This window comes from Lissotriton vulgaris, chromosome 4_1 (genome assembly GCF_964263255.1).
Source record: "Lissotriton vulgaris chromosome 4_1, aLisVul1.2, whole genome shotgun sequence".
In the NCBI taxonomy this organism is placed as follows: Eukaryota; Metazoa; Chordata; class Amphibia; order Caudata; family Salamandridae; genus Lissotriton; species Lissotriton vulgaris.
This window is the reverse complement of record NC_141691.1, coordinates 1,396,034,727-1,396,051,418: the sequence shown is the minus strand read 5'-3', so window position 1 is coordinate 1,396,051,418 and position 16,692 is coordinate 1,396,034,727. Positions and strand designations below refer to the sequence as shown.

Sequence of the window (16,692 nt, the reverse complement as noted above, 5' to 3'; positions counted from 1 at the left end):
GGCGTCCTAGAATCTTTGGTGTCTAGGGACCGGGTGAAGACCTGCCGTTAGTAAAGTGTTATAAAGGAAGGAGATGCATCCTTTACTTGTAGGGCCAGACTGCACAAACTTCTCTATGGGGAGCAGGTCTCTGGTCGCAGCCGCCCACACCTAGGGCTGCTGCACCCAATGCTTCAGCTGAAAGTAACGATATTCTTCTACAGATAGCAATTTAAATAGGGTTGCACATTCCCCAAACGTGAGTAGCATTCCCTGCTTGAAGAAGTCTGATAGCATAAGACATTTCCCCTTCCTCCAGACATCAAAAGGAGCCTCGACTAAGGCCGGGTTGAAATGAATGGGAGTATAGGGGGTGGGGGAGGTCATCAGAGGCAATGTTTTGGTGACGCTGTCCCATATGTGAAGGGTGGTGGCCGTGGGTGTGCTAAGGTACACTTTGGGGTTTCGATCTTGTTTCGGCTTCCAGGGGAGGTCCCAAATGGTTCTGCCTGCTATTTGTCGGTCCCTATGGAGCCAATGTTTTTCGGAAGCCCTGAAGGACCTCTCAGCCCGTCGCCCAAAGCTGGGCAGCCCTGTAGTACCCACTGAAATCTGGCAGGGCCAGCCCCCCTTCCATCCGCGGCCTACTGAGCTATCGCTGGGATAGGCGGGCTCTCTGACCCTGCCACATGAATTTAGTTACCATCTTTCTCAGCTGGGAAAACAGCTTTGTTCTCTGCTATCGAAAGACCCTGAAATAGATAAAGAAGACGGGGCAGCATATTCATTTTAATCACATTTATTCTTTCTATCCAGGAGATGAAAGCCACGCTCCATTTCTTAAAGTCGGATTTGAGCTGTCGCAATAGTGGGGGAAAGTTAGCTTTATAGAGATCTGAGATTCTGGGTGTGATTTTAATGCCTAGGTACGTAATTTCTTTTTGGACATAGCAAAAGGGAGATGATTCCTCGACTAGCGTCATCATTTCTCGGGGTTAAGTTAAGGAGGAAGGACTTCAACAGATTGACCTTGAATCCTGCAGCCCGCTCAACTAGGCAAAGTTCGTCACGTATAGCTGGCAGTGTAGCCAGTGGGTCGGTGACGGGAAGCAGGACAATATCCACAAAGAGCGAAATGTTGTGGCCATCTTTGCCTAATCTTATCAATCAATCAATCAATCAGGGGTTGGTAAAGCACACTACTCACCCGTGAGGGTCTCAAGGCGCTGAGGGGTGGGGGGAAGGGGGGTTGGGGGAGGGGGTAGGGCAGCTCAGGTCAGTTGAAAAGCCAAGTCTTGAGTGCACTCCTGAATGCCGGGAGAGTTCCAGGCCGTGGCCGCGGTGTAGGAGAAGGCCCTGCCTCCGGATCTGCTACGGCGGATGGCAGGGACTTCTGCCAGGGCGAGGTCGTCCGAGTGGAGGTTCCTCACTGGTGAGTGGAAACTCAATCTGTCGTTGAGGTACTTGGGCCCGATGTTGTTGAGTGATTTTTAGGCATGTGTGAGTAGTTTGTATGTGACTCTCTTCTCGACGGGGAGCCAGTGGAGTCTGCTCAGTTGCGGGGTCATTTGCTCGTGGTGTGGTGTTCCTAAGATGAGCCTTGCGGCAGCGTTCTGGATGGTCTGGAGTCTGCATAGCAGGGATTTGTTGATTCCTGCGTAAAGGGCGGTTCGAGGCATGTGGGCTGCTGAATTCATATCTGTAGCATAGATCGCCGCCTAGTGTTGGGTCCGGATGATTGCACATTGTTGTCCTGGAAGAGTCTTCGAAGTATCACGAGATAGGTGGCTCCTCCCCTGGACTACAGTGCGCATGGGCATCGACTCCATCCCCAGATTGTTTTTTTCCGCCATTGGGTTCGGATGCATGTTCGATACCTCCAGTTCGGAATCGATATAAACTTTCCTTAAGGCCCGAAGGCCTTTTTTCTTTTCGTCGGTATTGTGTTGCGTTCGGTGCCCAGCTCTGTTCCGACTCAGTTACCGGGTCGGACATCCAGAAGAGTGGCGTGACTCTTCTTTGCTCGACGCCCAGTCAACGCAACCAGACTTTCGACTACTCATCATGGAACGGAGCCCGTTCAAAAGATGTCCCGTGTGCAAATCAAAGTACCCCCATATCGACGTCCACCCGGTGTGCAACAAGTGCCTGTCGCCGGATCACGATGAAGCCAACTGTATGGCTTGTTCGAGGTTTCAATCCAAGAAAACTATCCGACTCCGGCGAGTGGCGCGCCAGGAGGCCCAGCAAGCGGCCCCGGCACCCGTGGACATTTTCGAAGGGGAAGACGCGGATGAACGGGAAGATCAAGACCTGATCTCTACTCCAGCGATGGAGCTCGACGACGACTACGACCCAGACGTCAAAGTGCTCAATACAGAAGAAGTCGTCGACGAGGTAGGAGACGACAATGAGGCCTATGGGGCCATGGAAGATAGCTCGGAGGAAGAGCTATGCCCCGTTCGGACAATCACTAAGGCTCAGGTCGCGGGATCGCCACATGGCCTTACCCAAGATCTTATACCTGATTCCACAGCCTCGCCTACGGTTCCGGCTACGGACACTTCTACGGAGCCGCTGTTGGTTGCACCGAAACCGAAAGTGAAAGCATCGGTGTCGACGAAAACGAAAGTGATAGTGACTCCGTCGAAACAGAAGACGTCTGTCGCACTAGTCGCCTCCTCGTCTTCTGACATGTCGGGGCAACCGAAGCCGAAGAAGGTTGTCGACCCGGTGGAGGAGCACAAGGGTGTCGAGCCGAAGGCGCTTAGGGGCGTTGAGCCCAAATCCGTCAAGGGCGTCGAGCCAAAGACTGGGGCACCGAAGACGGCCGTTAGGGCCGCCGCTCCGAAACCGTCGGCCCCGAAGACCATCGTTACGGAAGAAGGTCAGGGCACACCGAGAGGGGCCGATCATGCTCATCGGCCGGACAAGGCCAAGACTTCGGCGCTCGAGTCTGCACATGCTGGCGCAGCGAAGCCGTCTGTCGGGTCGGCAAAGGCGTCCGCGTCCTTCACTAAGCAGGTGTCGGACTCGTTGCAGCGCATCAGGGACAAGGCTTCCGCGGCCAATCCCAAGGATTCTTCCGCCCCGAAGCCTGCTGCCAAAAAGCCAAAGACCTCGGCGCCACTACTGTTCACGCTGCCGCCGAAGGAGGCGCCGAAGGCGTTCGCGCTCAAATCGGTCGCCGAAGCGCCTGGAAAGGTGTCGACAGGGTTGAAGCCTTCGCTTACTCTTGGGAGTTCGAAGCCTCGACAACCCCTGCTGGAGGAGCAGTCGGAACACTTTATCGACGCCGACACCGGTAAACTTACTCTCTACAAAAGAAAGATCACACCAGCACAGCCTATGGAGTCGTACACGATACCTTTGAAACGCAAAAAACCTTCCACGGACTCCTCTGTTCTGGTTGAGCCACTTGTTCCTCTGCCTCAAGCCATTGCTCCCTCCTCGCCCACTTATTCAGATGTGGAGGGTGGGGATGGGGATGATGAGGAGTATAACTTCCCTGCCGACACGGATCCTGAGGATAACCAGGACACATGGGCTGATGCAGGGGACCCAGGGGATCAGCCAAATGCCCCAGACGCCCAGGTGTACAATGTCAAGCCCTCTCCTACTGAAGATTCGGCTGCTTTCAATGCTCTAATTGAGAGGGTAGCTAAAAACCACGACGTCCAGCTCCATGCTGACCCTGTTGAGGTGGTCTTCCTTTTTGATACCTTTTCCGCATCTGAAAAGACTGTCAAAACTCTCCAGATGCTGAAGGGGGTTCTGAAACATGCTGCAGACATTTTTAAAGAACCAACACGTGCCAGAGTCATAAACCCTCGAATTGAAAAGAAGTATAAGGCGGCACCTGGCGACCCTACCTATCTCAAGGGCCAGTTGCCCTTAGACTGTCTGGTTGTTTGGAATGCCCGGAAGAGGGCTAATTCGCAGACGACGGGTGATGCTCCTCCCCCTGACAAGGAGTCTAAAGTGTTAGAGGCATCTGGGAAGAGGGTGGCGGCACAAGCGGCCAATATCTGGCGTATTTCAAACACACAGGCTCTCTTGGCCAGATATGACAGGGCACACTATGACACTCTGGAGACCCTGTTACAGCACTTGCCGGATCAGTATAAAGAGGCTGCGGAGATGCTCATTCAAGTTGGGAAACTCATTTCAAACGCTTCTATTAAATGTGCTCTGGACGTGGCGGACACCGCGGCCAGAGCCGTTAACACAAGTGTCATGCTGCGGTGTCAGGCCTGGCTCAGGATCTCCGGGTTCAAACCGGAGATACAAACCACCGTCCTCAATCAGCCTGTGAACCCTGATCGATTGTTTGGCCCTGAGGTGGACACCACCCTCGAAAAAATAAAGAAAGATACCGAGACTGCAAAGTCCATGGGGGCTCTTCAGTCCCAGCAGTTCCGGGGCAGTACTTTTCGTCGCTCAAGTACTAGAGGTGTTTCCAGAGTCCAAATGTCACAGCAAACACAGTACCCTAAAGGTGGGGCACACACCTCCTACAACAAGCAGAGTAGGGGAGGATATCGGGGCAACAGCGCCAAGGGCAGAGGTTGTGGAAACAACAACTCCCGCTCCTCCGCCACAGGCAAACAGTGACGCCTTGTCACTGCCCCCCGACCATACAACACCTGTTGGGGGGAGACTCCAGCGGTTCCTGCCAGTCTGGACATCCATCACCACAGACAGGTGGGTCAGGAAACTTATCCAGTTCGGTTATTGTCTGGAGTTAACATCCACTCCGCCCAACATACCACCAAGACACCGTCCTATGTCCACAGAGCATTTCCACTTTTTGCAGCATGACGAGTACCTCCTGCTGCAATAAGGCACAATCGAGCTTGTGCCGGTGGGGGAAGAAGGCACTGGAGTTTACTCCCTGTACTTCTTGATCCCGAAAAAGGACGGGTCCCTCAGACCCATACTGGACCTCAGACTCAATCAGTACATTCTGTCAGAACACTTTCACATGCTAACACTGCAACAGGTTCTTCCGTTGCTCAATCAGGGAGACTTCCTCGCAACCTTAGATCTCAAGGATGCATATTTTCACATTCCTCTGCACCCGTCACACAGAAAATATCTCAGATTCACCATTCAGGGTCACCATTACCAGTTCAAGATCCTCCCTTTCGGAGTGACCACAGCATCCAGGGTATTTACAAAGTGCCTGGCAACGGTGGCTGCACACCTGCGGAGACAGCACATCCACGTCTACCCTTATCTGGACGACTGGCTTGTCCAAGCGAAGTCGGCCCAGCAGTGTGCCGCCCACATGTCCCACACCATTCACCTTCTTCACGATCTGGGATTCTCACTGAATTACCCGAAGTCCCACCTTCAGCCCGCCCACGTATGGCAGTATCTGGGCGCGACCATAGACACTCTGGCAGCCAAAGCACAGCCAAATTCTGTGAGAATCGTCAGCATTCAACTGCTGATACAGAAATTCAGACCGCAACACTCGCTTCCAGCGCGGGTGTTCATGCAGTTGATAGGCATGATGGCCTCCTGCATCTTCATAGTCCCGCACGCGAGACTACATATGCGTCCGCTTCAGGACTGCTTAGCACGTCAGTGGAATCAGGCTCGCGGCCAGTTGAAGGACCTAGTGTTGGTGACCGGTCGTGCATACAACTCTCTGCATTGGTGGAATCCACACAACCTTTGCAAGGGACGACCGTTCCAGGAGCCTGTCCCACAGATCGTTCTGACGACGGATGCTTCTCTCCAGGGTTGGGGAGCTCATGTACTCCACTACACCGTGCAGGGACTATGGACAACACAGCAAAGGAAGATGCACATCCACCTTCTAGAGTTGATGGCTATCTTCATGGCGATGAAAGCGTTCAAGGTACATATGTGCAACAAGGTCGTGTTGATCCGGACGGACAACATGACGGCAATGTACTACATTCAGAAACAGGGAGGAACACACTCTCCGCAGTTGTCTCATCTGGCTCAGAGCATGTGGAAGTGGGCCATTCAAAGGAACATCTTCCTCATGGCGGAACACCTCCCGGGCAAAGACAATCTGATGGCGGACCTGCTCAGCAGGTACAGCCACCAAATACACGAGTGGGAGATACATCCATCGGTACTCCACCCGTACTTCCAGCAGTGGGGTCATCCAGAGATAGACCTGTTCTCTACAAAGAAAAACGCCAAATGCCAAAGCTTCGTCGCCAGGTTCTCACACCCACAGTCGCAAGGCAATGCGATATGGATGACCTGGTCAGGCAGATTTGCGTACACTTTTCCCTCAGCACCTCTAATACCGCTGGTGTCGCGCAAGCTGATGCAGCACTCGATGACACTCATCCTGGTTGCTCCAACGTGGGCACGCCAACCATGGTACACCACGTTTCTGGAGCTGTCAGTGGTACCGCATCAAAGGCTGCACCTCACGCCCCGCCTTTTAACGCAGAGCCATGGCGACATTCAGCACCCAGATCCGCAACAGCTCAACCTAGCGATCTGGCTCCTGATGTCTTAGAATTTGGCTTCCTTAACTTGCCTCCCGACTGCATGGACATCATACGGGAAGCGAGGAAGCCCACCACTAGAGCTTGCTATGCGGCGAAATGGAAGCGGTTTGTCATTTACTGTGCTGAGCACAGCATCAACCCGCTGGATGCATCTACTCACAACATCATTTGTTATTTGTTACATCTTTACAAATGCAATCTAGCTTATGCTTCCATTCGGATACACCTTTCCGCCATAGCGGCGTATCTCCAGAACAGGCAGCATCCCTCAGTTTTCAAAGTGCCTGCCATTAAGGCTTTTCTGGAGGGACTGAAACGGATCATTCCTCCCAGGACCCCGCCAGCTCCAGTATGGAACCTTAATGTGGTCCTCACCAGGCTGATGGGCCCACCTTTCGAGCCTCTGCATTCCTGCGAGGTTCAGTTCTTAACATGGAAAGTGGCTTTCCTCATAGCCATTACATCCCTGAGGCGTGTTAGTGAGCTCCAGGCGCTCACCGTACAAGAGCCATTCATACAGATTCACTCCAACAGGGTGGTGCTGCGCACTAACCCTAAATTTCTTCCTAAAGTGGTTTCACAGTTCCATGTCAATCAGACTATTGAACTGCCTGTGTTCTTTCAAAACCCCGAGACAGTGGCAGAAAGAATGCTCCACACTCTCGATGTCAACAGTGCTTTGATGTACTACATCGATAGGACCAGGAGTTTTAGGAAGACTACACAACTCTTTGTTGCCTTTTCAGCCCAACACAAAGGCAACCCCATTTCCAAAGCGGGTATAGCCAGGTGGATCGTTGAGTGTATTCAAATTTGCTATCAAAAGGCTAAGCGCACCTTAACGGTCCCCCCCCCAGAGCCCACTCCACTCGCAAGCTGGGGGCCTCCATGGCTTTCCTTGGTAATATCCCTTTGGAAGACATTTGTAGAGCAGCCACATAGGTTACCCCACACACATTTACTAAACACTACTGTGTTGATGTGCACTCCAAACAGCAAGCAGCTGTAGGTCAGGCTGTTCTAAAGACACCTTTTCAGACATCTGCAGCTGGCACAGGCGGCCGCCGTTAATGGAGGGACTGCTATGTATTCTATGCTACATATATGAATTCAGCAGCCCACATGCCTCGAACTGAATATGCTACTTACCAGTATGCATCTGTTCTTGGCATGTAGGGCTGCTTACATTCATATCGCCCGCCCTCCTCCCCGGCGCCTGTAGCGGCTGCAGCACTCACTAATACTCTTAGCATGGTCATCGCTCACACTGTTACACTCCATCTTCACCACAATGGCTAAAAACAATCTGGGGATGGAGTCGATGCCCATGCGCACTGTAGTCCAGGGGAGGAGCCACCTATCTCGTGATACTTCGAAGACTCTTCCAGGACAACAATGTGCAATCATCCGGACCCAACACTAGGCGGCGATCTATGCTACAGATATGAATGTCAGCAGCCCTACATGCCAAGAACAGATGCATACTGGTAAGTAGCATATTCATTACCGTAGTCGAGCCTGCTAGCGATGAGGGCGTGGGTGACCATCTTTCTGCAGTTGGGGGGGGGATCCATTTGAAAGTCCTACGCAGGATCCGGAGGCAATTGAAACTGGTGGAGGACACAGCATTGATTTGGCGCTTCATGGAGAGAGAGGAGTCCAGGATTATGCCAAGGTTTTTTGCGTGGTCCGTAGGGGTGGGGGACGGACCGAGGGCTGATGGCCACCATGCGTTGCTCCAGGCGGAGGGGCGGGTGCCGAAGATGAGGACTTCGGTTTTGTCAGAGTTGAGTTTGAGGCAGCTGTCCTTCATCCACGATGCAATGTCCTTCATTCCCTCCTGGACACTGAGTCTGGTGTCTTCTGAGTTCCTGGTGAGGGAGAGGATGAGTTGAGTGTCGTCGGCGTAGGATATGATGTTAAGTCCGTGTTTCCTGACGATGTTGGCGAGTGGTGCCATGTAGATGTTGAAGAGGGTGGGGCTCAGCGAGGAACCCTGGGGAACTCCGCAGATGATGTCTGTTGGTGCGGAGAGATAGGGGGGGAGTCTGATTTTCTAAGTTCTTCCAGAGAGGCAGGAGCTGATCCATTTGAGGGCGTTTCCCTGGATCCCGGCAGTGTGGAGTCTGGTGGTTAGTGTGCGGTGTGGAACGGTGTTGAAAGCTGCGGAAAGGTCCAGGAGGATGAGGGCTGCTGTGTGTCCCTGGCCTAGTAGCATGCGGATGTCGTGAGTGGCGGCGATCAGGGCCGCATCTGCGCTGTGGTTGCTCTGGAAGCCGGATTGGGACGGGTTCAGGATGCAGTTTTCTTCGATGAATGTGGTCAGCTGGGTGTTGACAATTCTTTCTGAAACTTTGGCGGCGAAGGGCAGGAGGGAGATGGGTCGGTAGTTCTTTAAATCCGTTGGATCGGCCAAAGACTTTTTCAGGAGGGGTTTTACTTCTGCGCGTTTCCATTCCAGGGGGCAGGTGCCCGAGGCCAGGGAGGAGTTGATGGTGCGGGTTAGTTCTGGAGCGATGGCATCGGAGGCTCTGTGGAAGATGTGCGGAGGGCAGGGGTCCGTGGGGGACCGGAATGAGTCTTCTTCATGGTGGCGGAGATGAGGTCGACGTAGGCGGCGGACCAAGTGGTGATGGGCGGGGTGGTGGAGGTAGTGGCGGTGAGGGAGAGGGCGTTCGTTGGTTCGTTGAAATTGTGGTAGAGGGTCATGATCTTCTGGTGGAAGAACGTGCTCAGCTTGTTGCAGAGGTCTAGGGAGGGTGTGATGTCCGTTTCTTCACAAGGGGGTTTGGTGAGACGTTTAATGATGTTGAAAAGCTCACTGCTTTTGGCGACGTTGGTGTTTATCTTTTCGTTGATGAAAGTTCTTTTGGTGTCCTTTATCAGTTGGTGGTAGACTCTCATGGCACTTCTGTGGTCGTGGAGTGATGATGGGGTCTTCTGGTTTCTCCAGACCTTCTCGAGCCGTCTGCAGGTGTGTCTGGTCTCAATGAGCTCAGTAGTGAACCAGGCTGCTTTAGGGGGGGCGTCTGGTGGTGGCGTGCCCTAGGGGGGCAAGTTTGTCTGCGCATCTGGTAATCCAGCTGTGGAGTTCCATGGCGGCGTGTTCTGTGTCGGTGGCGGCTGCGGGGGGTCTTTAAGGAGGGTGGAGTTGAGAAGGTCCACGGTGATCTTGTTCCAGTTGCGTCGTGGGGGCGAGGGGCTTGTTTGGGAGCGGCACTGGATGTAAACGTGAAATGGATGCAGTGGTGGTCCCTCCAGAATAGCTCAGAGGTGTGTGTGACCCGGATGTTGGACCCGGCGGCCAAGATGGGGTCCAGAGTGTGCCCAGTCTTGTGGGTGAGGGCGTCTACCAGTTGCTTGAGTCCCATGATGAAGAGGTTCTCCAGAAGCGTGATGGAGTCGGGGTCCTGGGTGTTCTCGAGGTGAAAATTCAGATCTACTAGCAGAATGTAGTCCGTTGAGGCGATGGCGTGGGCGGAGGCTAGTTCGTGATGGCGGCAGTGGGCTGTGCGCTTGGCCCCGGAGGTCTGTAGATGAGTGTGCTTTGGAGAGTGGTCCTGGGGTTATGTTATGTTATGTTATATTGATTTCTAGAGCACTACTGTTTCCCAAAGGTGTCCTGGCGCTATCGATGTGTGGAACCTGAGTTGAGCAGTTAGGATGTTGGTTGATGGATTATTGACTGAAAAGCAAGGTTTTCAGAGACTTCCTGAATTTGAGGTGGTCCGGAGTAGATCTGAGTCCAATGGGGAGATTATTCCAGAGTCTGGTGGCCGAGACAGTAAAATGTTTGTCACCCCATGTAGCCTTCCTGGTAAAGGGGACGAAAGCCAGTTTGGCGTCTGAGGATCGTAGCAATAGGGATGGAATATACCAGCTAATGTTGTTTTGAAGAAAGAGAGGACCCAATTTGTGTAATGATTTGTGCACCAACCATAAAGATTTGGTGTGGATATGGAAATGAAGGTGTTCCACGTTGGGAATAGAGACGTTGGTGTTAGGTGTGGAGAGTTTGAGGGAGGTTTTGTGAGCGATGGCCTCTAGGGCGGTTCGAGCGGTCCAATCTCTTGAGTTTGTAGCCGCCCGGTATTGCCGTTGCGATGTCCGGGCCGAAGCTTGCGTTAGTCCAGGTTTCGGTGAGAAAGACGACATCGGGTGTGAGCGTGTTGAGTAGGTCCCATATCTCAATGGCGTGCCGGTGGAGGCATCTGACGATCAGGAGGATACAGTGGATGCGGTTTTCGGGGGGGGGGGGCAGCCTGAGGAGTGGAGTTCGTGGCTGTGGTAGCTGTGGTAACGGAGAAGGTGGAATGGCAGTGAGCGCTTGAGAAAGCTCCTTTGCTGTAGTGAGGTGCAGCTTGTACGCAGGGCTCTTTGCGGCTGGGTTCGAGAGCGAGGAGGGCGGCGGCGGTGTAGTGGCGGGGGTCTTGAGGGCCAGGGGTCCTGCCGCTGGGCGCGGTCCAGGCGCGGACGGGCGCAGACGGGCTTGCCTTAGGCACGTCCTTGGCGCGCCAGCGGCGCGCGTCCGCTGCGCGACCACGCAGCGGTCGCCGTGATAAAGGGGAGGTGGGCAGGCTCAGGGAAGAAGCGGGCGGGAGTATGGAGGGGGACGGGGCTTGCTGCCTGGCAAGGCGCTACGGCGCTTTAGAGAAATGCGGGCGAACCTGTGAGGAAAAAGGCAAAGTACACAAAAACACAAGAACACATCCAGTGTACACCAACTCACAGCGCAGATGCCATGAGCACGAGAGTGTGAGATTACGACCTGAATCTGTCTGCGGAGTCGAGCGCGAGGTTCGAACTCTGCTGCTGCGGCTTGGAGGAGGCGAGTCTGATCAGGCGGAGCTGCCGGGGAACGTGCTGCCTGGCCGAGGTCAGGTCAGCACATGCGCTCTCCGCAGAGGTCGCCGTGATAAAGTGGAGGTGGGCGGGATCAGGGAAGAAGCGGGGGGAGTATGTAGGGGGCGGGGCTTGCTGTCCGGCAAGGCGCTACGGCGCTTTAAAGAAATGCGGGCGAACCTGTGAGGAAAAAGGCAAAGTACACAAAAACACAAGAACACATCCAGTATACACTAACTCACAGCGCAGATGCCAGGAGCACGAGAGTGTGAGATTACGACCTGAATCTGTCTGCGGAGTCGAGCGCGAGGTTCGAACTCTGCTGCTGCGGCTTGGAGGAGGCGGGTCTGATCAGGCGGAGCTGCCGGGGAACGTGCTGCCTGGCCGAGGTCAGGTCAGCACATGCACTCCCCGCAGAGGTCGCCGTGATAAAGTGGAGGTGGGCGGGCTCAGGGAAGTAGGGGGCGGGAGTATGGAGGGGGGCGGGGCTTGCTGTCCGGCAAGGCGATACGGCACTTTAAAGAAATGCGTGCGAACCTGTGAGAAAAAAGGCAAAGTACACAAAAACACAAGAACACAACCAGTATACACTAACTCACAGCGCAGATGCTAGGAGCGCAAGAGTGTGAGATTACGACCTGAATCTGTCTACGGAGTCGAGCGTGAGGCTCGAACTCTGTTGCTGCGACTTGGAGGAGGCGAGTCTGATCAGACGGAGCTGCCGGGGAACCTGCTGCCTGGCCGAGGTCAGGTCAGCATATGCGCTCCCCCGCAGCGGTCGCCGTGATAAAGGGGTGGTGGGCGGGCTCTGGGAAAAAGCGGTCGGGAGTATATAGGGGGCGGGGCTTGCTGTCCGGCAAGGCGCTACGGCGCTTTAAAGAAATGCGGGCAAACCTGTGAGGAAAAAGGCAAAGTACACAAAAACACAAGAACACAACCAGTATACACTAACTCGCAGCGCAGATGCCAGGAGCGCAAGAGTGTGAGATTACGACCTGAATCTGTCTGCGAAGTCGAGCGCGAGGCTTGAACTCTGCTGCTGCGGCTTGGAGGAGGCGAGTCTGATCAGGCGGAGCTGCTGGGGAACGTGCTGCATGGCCGAGGTCTTACTCCCTGAATGTTGAGGTTAGCCCTTATCTTCGCCGCTAATGGCTCGATGCATAGGGCGAAGAGCATGGGGGAAAGGGGGCAGCCCTGTCTTGTGCCTCGCGAGAGGCGAAAAGGCTCTGAGATTTCCCCGTTTACTAGGATCCGAGATCTAGGGCCGCGATAGTTGGCTTGCACCATACCCATGAAGGAGTCGCTGAAGCCAAAACGGTGTAAGGTAAGGCTTAGGAAAGGCCAGTCGACTCAATCAAAGGCCTTCTCCGCATCCAGCGAGAGAAGGGCCGCCAGGACCTGCTTCTTTTGTACTTTTTTGATCAAATACACTATCCTGCGTAAAATGTCATGAGTCTGCCGCCCTTTAATGAAGCCCGATTGATCATGGTGTATTAATGCAGGAAGGATATATTCTAGACTGCTAATAAGAATTTTGGAGTACAATTTAGGATCTAGATTCAGGAGGGCTATGGGTCTGTACGATGCGCATAATTGCGGGTCCTTTCCCGACTTTGGGATTAGGATAATCAGGGCCTCCCCCATGGTGACAGACGCGACGCTCCGTGATTATTTCATTGAAGAGTTCCACCAGATGAGAGGTGAGCTCTGGCGTGAAAGTGCTGTAAAATACAGCATTAAGCCCGTCAGGGCCCTGGGCTTTTTGCAGCTTGAGGGTGTCTATCGCCTTTTGGACCTCCTCAATAGAAATGGGCTTGCTAAGTTCAACGTTAGTGGCAGGGGTAACCAGTGGTAGGGCCAGGGAGTCTAATTAACTTGACTGGTCATAAGCCAATAAAGGGTCTGTAGTGTAGAGAGAGCTATAAAAGTCCCGGAAAGCATTCGTTTTCCCTCCCTCATCAATGTGCACATTGCTAAAGTCGTCAACTTTTTGTTTAATATATTCTTTTTCCTGTTTCGCACGCAGTTGGTTTGCAAGCGTAGTGCCCACTTAGTTGCCCCCCTCATACCTTCTGGCCTGTAGCCGAAGTATAGTCTTTTCTGCCTTATTGGCATTTATGGCCTGCAGCTTACCCTGTAGTGACGTCGCCTTCCGTAAGGTTTGCATGGACGGGGAGTCCCTATGTGTCCTTTCCATTTTGCGTAGGTCCCCCTCCAACAATAGTTTCTCTTCAGTTTGTTGTTTTCTAAGGGTGGTAGCCAGTGCTAAACATTTGCCCCTCGTAATTGCCTTGAAGGCACCCCAGTTGTTCAAATGAGAGGTATCTGCGGGGAAGTTGGTGGCAAAGAACTCTTTAATCGAGTTCCATAATTCGTCACGGAGGAGCCTATCCCTACTTATAAAATTGGGAAAGTGCCATCAGGTATATCTGGACCGTGGGGTCGGCCAGTTTACTGCTTTCTCCAAGGGATCGTGGTCCAAGAGACATATTGGGTGGAAGTGTGCCCCCAGAAGAGACTGGGTTAGTGCATGGCTCATAAAGATGTGGTATATTCTGGTAGTAAGTCCTATGGGAGTGGGAGAAAACGGATAATGTTGGGTTGAGGGACCTCCACATATCTATCAGCCCCATGTGCTGTAAGGAGGATTTAAGTGACTTACTGAAAACCCCTCCCGCTGATCTGTGAGGGTGAGTTGTGTCTACTGATGGGTCCCAGATAAGATTAAATTCTGTTAGCAGGATTACGTCCCCCCTGGCGAAACCCTCCAGTGTCTCAAGAAACGTAAGGAGAAAGTCTCATTGTCCTGTGTTGGGTGTATAAACTGTGGCTATAGTGCATGGACTGCCCCCTCATCTCCCCCCTCACCATAAGATATTTCCCTGCCTTGTCCAATTTAGTGGTGTGGGGGTGGAAATGGGAGTGAAATAGGAGGGCGACCCCCTTTTGCTTTGTGGTGTTCGAAGAGCGAATGATTAGTGGCTAAGATTTATGCTTCATACGGGGCTCCTCTCCTTTCTTTCGGTGAGAGTCTTGTAGGGCTACTAATTGACTGGGGTGATCTGCCAAGTATTTCCAAAGGTGCTGTCTTTTATTGGGTGAGTTGAGACCCCTGACATTCCATGTTATATAGTTAACCGCCATCCCTCAGCAGGTGTTTAGCAGCACAGCTTGTGAAGGCCAGGGAAAGGCATGCATCAATTGTGTACCACCCCACTTCCCCACCCTCCAGACGCCCAGACCAAGTGCAAAACTCCCCCATCAAAAATCACGACAGACACTAAAATTAACTTAAAAAACGAAACCATAAACGTGAGCTAAGAAGTTCCCAGTCCCACCTGGGAATCTCACTGTCAATAGCTTCAGGATGAACCCATTTCAGCTCCTAGAGCCCCCTAGGAAAAACTTCTGGGCTCTGGACTTCCCGTAGGTCATCATCCTTGTGTTAGAGAGTGCAGAGACACAATCAAACTATTGTGAAAGAGGCTTCACATAGGGGCAGTCCCAAGGCCAGAGTATTCCAGTGTAGCAAGGAACCATCCCATATTGCCCCCTCCTACCCTCTCCAGTGTCATGATCGGGTTCCGTCATGGGGGGTAACTTGGACCAAAGTCAACTATTAGGGGTTTAAGTTGCTATGGGTGTCACCCCACCTTCTTAGTACCTCTTCTCTTGAGTGCCTGCCATGGATCAGGCAAGCGTTGTTCTTCTGACGGAGTCATGCCCTCCTCCCTTGAGGCAGATGCCTGTTGTGGTGTAATGTTCTTAAGTCCCAGCACATCTGCTGATCCCCGAGGTCTGTGAAGTCGAGCTCCTTGTAGTGAAGTGGAGCTGCTTGTTGTGAAGCTGGAAGGCGATGCCAAAGGCATAGGTCCACCTGTACCTGATTTGGTGTTCCCTTAAGGCATCCGTGACCCGGGGGAAGAGTTGTTGTTGAGCCAGTGTGGCTTGGGCCACGTATTGAAATAAGGAGCTCGGCACACCCTGAAAGGAGATCTTGTCGGTGCGTCTGGCTTTCTGGAGCACCATTTCTTTAAACTTAAATGAGCTGAACTTGGCCAGAATGTCTCGAGAGCGCCTGCTGTCTCCCTGTTATCTCGGACCAACCACGTGGACTCCCTCCAACCGGACCTCTGGGCTACCATCTCTCAATACAGTTGAGAAGAGTCCAGTCATAAATGCTTCCAAATCAGGCTCTTCACATTTCTTCTCCAGGCCTTTCACCCATATGTTCTCTCTGCGGGAACGATTCTCGAGGTCTTCACATTTGAGCATGGCAGCACGCAGTAGCCTGTGCAGTCTGGCAGAGGCTACTTCCAAGGGCACCACCTGTTCCTCCAGTTCTCGACATTTCACCTCCAGGTCCAGAGCGCGTGTGCCCACTGAGTCGACGTCGGCCTGTAGTGCCAGCATCTTAGTGCTCATCTTTGCATGAAATGCCTCAAAGGAGGCACTAATATCTGCTTTTATGTCCTCCCAAAGCTCTTTCTTGAAGTCACGGAGAGACGCCAGCAGGTCTTCGCGAAAGAGCGCCATTCCGTCTTCAGGGTGCCCAGTATTCTCCTTTTCCACCCTGGTGTCCAATGGGGCGAAGTAATTAGAGACTCTATTGCCTTGCTTTTTCTTGGGTGGCACAGGGCTTCGAGCCTCAGACCACGTGGAGCCACTCCCATCTAGACACTCATGAGTCTGGGATGCTTTGGGGCCTTGTGCAGCTTCCAGGGGGAATCAGGTCTTTTGCACCTCTGTCGCTTGATGTGCTCTGCATAGATTAGTGCGGATGTCTTCTCCCGGTCCCGGGGCTGTCCCCTCCCAGCAGTCGGTCGCGGTGTAGAGATGCGCTGGGTGGTTCCCCCCACCGAAATCTCGCTGTCGCGCACTGTCCCTGATAAGTGTTAGGGCCAGTTTGCTACCATCTTAAGGTCCGGCACTGTGTATGTTGGTCGGGCTGGAGCCTCGTGTGGCTTTAATTGCGGCCAAATTGAGAGGCACTGAGTGTGCCCCTCAAATCTCTGCTCGCAGCGAGGTCTCCCACCTGGGCATTATGAGGTCCACCAGGTGCTCCTTGCCTGTCCTCGTATGGGTAGACCCTCCGCAGGCACCTTCAATGATGTCTTCAAGCGTGCACCAGAGGAAGACCCCACTTTCAAACTGGGGTGGTTTGGGTCACGATCTCCACGGTGCGCTCTCGGAGGCATTTGAGGTCGCTTGGGAGCAGCGGCCACTCGTCCTTTAGCTCCCGCTGTGGGCCGCCGCCATCTTGCCGGCCTCGTTCCGTCTCGCAGCCATCTTCTCCCTGCCGGCAAAGGGGGCCGCTCAGGGCCGTCGCAGAGCCCTTCTTATGCCTTGTGCCTTAATCCATCAGCGG

The 16,692-nt window shown here is 53.4% G+C and overlaps 2 protein-coding genes across 3 annotated transcripts in view; both read left to right on the top strand.

Annotated features, from left to right (window-relative positions):
* The window catches only part of SLC35D4 (solute carrier family 35 member D4), a 663,061-nt gene that overhangs the window by 80,378 nt on the left and 565,991 nt on the right, over window positions 1–16,692 (top strand). The gene's annotated exons all lie outside the window — the stretch shown is intronic.
* On the top strand, window positions 2,044–4,593 carry LOC147724037 (uncharacterized). Its single transcript, XM_086966602.1, has one exon. The coding sequence runs from the start codon at window positions 2,044–2,046 to the stop codon at window positions 4,591–4,593; it is 2,550 nt and encodes an 849-aa protein (XP_086822728.1).

What these genes read in the sequence shown, in the direction of transcription:
- LOC147724037 (XM_086966602.1), top strand. Translation starts at nt 2,044, where the DNA reads ATGGAACGGAGCCCGTTCAAAAGATGTCCCGTGTGCAAATCAAAGTAC.